This window comes from Habropoda laboriosa, unplaced genomic scaffold (assembly GCF_001263275.1).
Source record: "Habropoda laboriosa isolate 0110345459 unplaced genomic scaffold, ASM126327v1 scaffold10, whole genome shotgun sequence".
NCBI classification, from domain to species: Eukaryota; Metazoa; Arthropoda; class Insecta; order Hymenoptera; family Apidae; genus Habropoda; species Habropoda laboriosa.
In genome coordinates, this window is record NW_017100129.1 from 50,708 (window position 1) to 55,217 (window position 4,510).

Consider the following 4,510-nt stretch of genomic DNA (forward strand, 5'->3'; position numbering starts at 1 on the left):
CCCTTTCGCTGCGGAAGATTGTAGTACTTAACGCGTGTGGCTGAGGATAGAGGTTCAATCGTGGCTGCAAAATCTTTCGCTCTGGTATTATTACATTTTTTTAAAATTTTAAAATTAAAGTTCAAAAGTTATCGTTTTTATGTTTCCTTTATAAAAGTAAGGTGAAAGTGTGCAGAGGGCAAAAATGGAGGATTAAGTTGGGGCGATAGTGTGCCAAAAGGCGCCAAACCAAAACGCCTATAGGCATTAAGAGTACAGTGCGAGAAAATATTCAAAGCGCCTATAGACACAGTAAAATTCAATTTAAATTCAATTTCAAAATTTATCGTTTCAAAGATTAAGGTGGAAGTACGCAAAGGACAAAAATCAAGCATTAAATTAAGATAAAAGAGTGTCACAAAGTGCCATCAGCACAGCGCGAGAAAATATTGAAAACGCCTATAGCCGTCAAGGACACAGTGCGAGAAAATATTCAAAGCGACTATAGCCTTCAAGAGCATAGGGCGAGCAAATTTTCGAAACGGCTATAGTCGACAAGGACATGGCGCGAGAAAGTATTCGAAACGCCTATAGCCTTCAAGAGCATAGGGCAAGCAAATTTTCGAAATGGCTATAGGCGCCAAGGACACAACGCGAGAAAATATTCGAAACGCCTATAGCCTCAAGGACATAGTGCAAGAAAATATTCAAAACGCCTATAGCCGCTAAGGATACAATGCAAGAAAATTTTCAAAGCGACTATAGCCATCAAGAGCATAGGGCGAGGAATATTCAAAACGCCTATAGCCGTCAAGGACACAGTGCGAGAAAATATTCAAAGCGACTATAGCCTTCAAGAGCATAGGGCAAGCAAATTTTCGAAACGGCTATAGGCGCCAAGGACACAGCGCGAGAAAATATTCGAAACGCCTATAGCCTCAAGGACACAGTGCAAGAAAATATTCAAAACGCCTATAGCCGCTAAGGACACAATGCAAGAAAATTTTCAAAGCGATTATAGCCATCAAGAGCATAGGGCGAGGAAATATTGAAAACGCCTATAGCCGTCAAGGACACAGCGCGAGAAAATATTCAAAACGTCTATAGGCGCCAAAGGCACAGCGCCAACAAATTCTCAAAGCGTCTATAGACACCAGCAAGAATAAAAGAGTTAACTCCATTTATTAACTATGAAACTGTCAATCTCAAATTCTTACAAAATAATTATTCCCCTCTTTCCGCAACCATCTCCGAATTACACCGACAATAACTAATTGTACGAGCTCGCTCATCCGTAAACTCTCGATTCTCTGATTCTTCCGAACGTCCCATTAGGATAGGGAAAAAAGAAATTATAAAATCGTCGTCTCGATTGCATCGGTTCGTATGCACACGTTTTTCCAGATTAGGTGCACACCGCTGGCTTTTGCGAAAGCCTGTCGTCAGCTGCGTTTCACGCGCTGTTCGCCTCCTACGAGAAAACGCACCCCCGTAATTGTAAAATGCAACGACGGAAGTGAGTGCAGTCGCCGCGGCGCGGTGCACTGTCATTAGGAATGCTGATATTCCGACCGTCGCACGGAAAAAGTGCACGCTTCCACGATCAGGAAGGAAAGGGACGATCGATTGTTCCATCCGCTATAAAACAACTGTTTTACGATACGTATGGCTAGTTTTCACGTCGCGATTCTAACGACCATTTCCCCTCTATCGTCGATCGCGATCGACATGTGGAACATTTAACAAAAATTCACTGCAAAATATCCACAATATCGAAGAGCAACGTTGGATTCTGTGATCGATAGACAGTGCGACATGACGTCTAGGTGTCGAGTTTTGACAAACGAATTCGCGTGGACGATGAATTGATATTAAACACCTGTGTTGCTACAAATCTGTACATTATCGGTGACGAGATTTTTCTGTTGAAAAGAGAAGATTGATAATCGATCATGTTGTTGCTACTCACGAGGAGAGTGCCAACGTCTTACCCAGTTCTCGCGCTCATAGCGACGAACCTGGTGATTTCAATGCCCGCACCGCCTTTCAAACGCTCGCCTGAAGATCCCCCTAGTGGATTTTCCAGCGTACCAAAAATTCTCGAGATTCAGCTACCCTTGAAAATTGCGACGAAGGACGATTTGGTCGCCTGGGCGAAGTACGTCATGGGTTTGATGGCGTCTAGGATAAACATCACGTTGACCACTGTGAAAGAATCGCCGTCGAAGAACACCGGAAGTGCGAGGCCTCCAGATACCGTAAGACAGTCGCAGAACTCTAGGAATCCTTCGTTCAAGCATTTCGACGGGGTCAAAACGAGCAACGGCGTCCAACAATTCGCAAACTCGAAGACTCCTGAGAATGTCAGATACGCGGAAAATGTAAGAAATCTTGGTCAAACGGTGAACTACGATCAGGGAAAAATTCCTGCTAACGTCAGACCTCTGCAGAGCGGTAGATTCCCTGAACATATACGAAACGCCCTGAACAGTGGAAATCTTCAAGCTTCCAAGAATACTCATCTGCCATCGTTCACCATCACTGGTGTGACCACGAAGAATTTCTTCAACAATCGACAGCTGCAGCCGACTTTTGGGAACATTGCGATATCAGACACAACTCTTCCAAGTCCTCTGGACATCACGAGGCATATCAACATTCAAAAATCAGGGATCAAGGAGCCTATTTTCAAAGGGACCTTCGATACGACGAACTCGTTGAAACCTGGAGAGCAACAGCTGTTCGTGCCTCAATTTCCAGACTTTGGACCAGCTATAGAGGTGAAGATCAACGACATTTTCAGAAATACGAACGCAGTTTCGCCTCCTACGAGGACCTACCTGCCGGTCACGACAACGACCGACAGCATCAAATTCCCAACCGATCCGTTTGCCACTAGATACTTCTTCGACGGCGTGGAGAGGAACGTGTCCAACAATCTAGGCGTTTTTTCTTCAGACGTCACTTTCACGACTCACAGTCCTCTCGCGTTCAACGACGAGATTCCGTTGCCGGTGAAGAGCATCGATCTTTCGCCACAGCAAAGAAATTTGACGCTGACAACTCCGATACAGCCGTTGTACAAGCTACCGTTCGAGGCTGTGATCACGTTTACACGCGAGGAGCCGTTCGAAACGACAACCCTGAACAACGACAGAGGACAATTGTTCACCGTGGTACCAACCAGAGGTCCTCTCGAGCAATTTCCGCCGTACTTCGACCGGAATTACACCTTGACGAAAGAGTCTGGACAGGTGAACGTGGTGTTCGACGATGGAACGCAGGTAACGCAATCGTTGAACAACACGAGAGAGGAGAGGAAGAAGCAAGGGAAACAGAAAGACAGCTCGAAGAGGCAACAATCGAAGAAACAGAAATCTAGCAAAGGACAAACGTCACCTATCGGCCAGTTGTTGAAGACGTTCGTCGCGTTGAGGAGGAACAACACGAAACCAGCTGAGGACCTTTCACCGCCACCGTTGAACCAGGAGGCGCCGCTTTTCACGACGCAGGGAGTACCGACGCGTCAAAGGTTGCCGCAGAGGACGCAGCTCTACCCCACTGACAGGCCGCCGGTAAGTAAAAGTGTTCTGGTGCGTACACAGAATCACGGCGGAGAAAGGAGCACGCCTGTCAAAGCGGTAGTCGAGTGGAAAAAAAAGGAGCGAGAGGTCGAGAACCGTGCGATTTGGGGGCAATTAGACTGGTGAAAGGCGCGTATGAACGGATACGTTTAAGAAATGGAGGAACTAACGGGGGAAGTTCGGTAACCGGAAAATTTTTCGAAAAATTTGAAACTTTGCACATACATTTGCAATAACGCTAACAACGAAGTATTTTGTTATTTCGGTATGAAACGATCCCAGGGGTGGAAGCACCGTTTGGAAAAAATTGTGAGTTTTCATATTACCGTGAAAATTTATGAAATTCAAGAAATTAAGTGTAGCGAGAGTAAATTTTGGAAAGAATAAGGATTTTTGAAAATTCTTTGTCGCAACTTTCAGTTTACTTTCTTCCCATATCTTGTACGCTTTGGAAAAATTAAGAGTGGTGGGGGTAAATTTTGAAAAATATAAGGATTTTCCTAAATTCTTTAGCATGACAATGTAGGACACTGAAAGTTACACAACTCTGAGTTTCACTCTTTTTGTACGGTTTCGAAAAATGAAGAGTGGTGGGAGTAAACTTTAAAAAGAAAGTGTTTTTTGAAAATTATTTATCAACATAATGTAGGACACTGTTACGGGCCGAGCACTGTAACGGTTGAGATCGCCTTCGTCTCGGGTTGGTTAAAGGCGTAAAATTTCAGAAATGTGTTTGATGTCGTTTTATTTCATTTTTAGTTGGAGCGGGTGTCGTTCTAGGTGTATCGTTTTAGACTATCTGTCGGTTTTACACTAGTTTTGGCACCTTGCTTCCGACCAATCAATGGTCAGGAAAAGGGCCTGGATGGGTTTTTCCCGACTTTGCTCCCTTCCTACCCGTGGCTGTTGCTTGGCGTTTTTGTTTTTTATTAAAAAGGTGTTTGGTT

The 4,510-nt window shown here is 44.6% G+C and overlaps 1 protein-coding gene across 1 annotated transcript in view; it reads left to right on the top strand.

Annotated features, from left to right (window-relative positions):
• Positions 1-1,931: 1,931 nt before the first annotated feature.
• The window catches only part of LOC108579389, a 5,550-nt gene continuing 2,971 nt past the window's right edge, over positions 1,932-4,510 (top strand). Inside the window, exon 1 of the mRNA XM_017942953.1 lies at positions 1,932-3,554. Coding sequence (XP_017798442.1) covers positions 1,932-3,554 — 1,623 coding nt within the window. The remainder of the gene's footprint in view (positions 3,555-4,510) is intronic.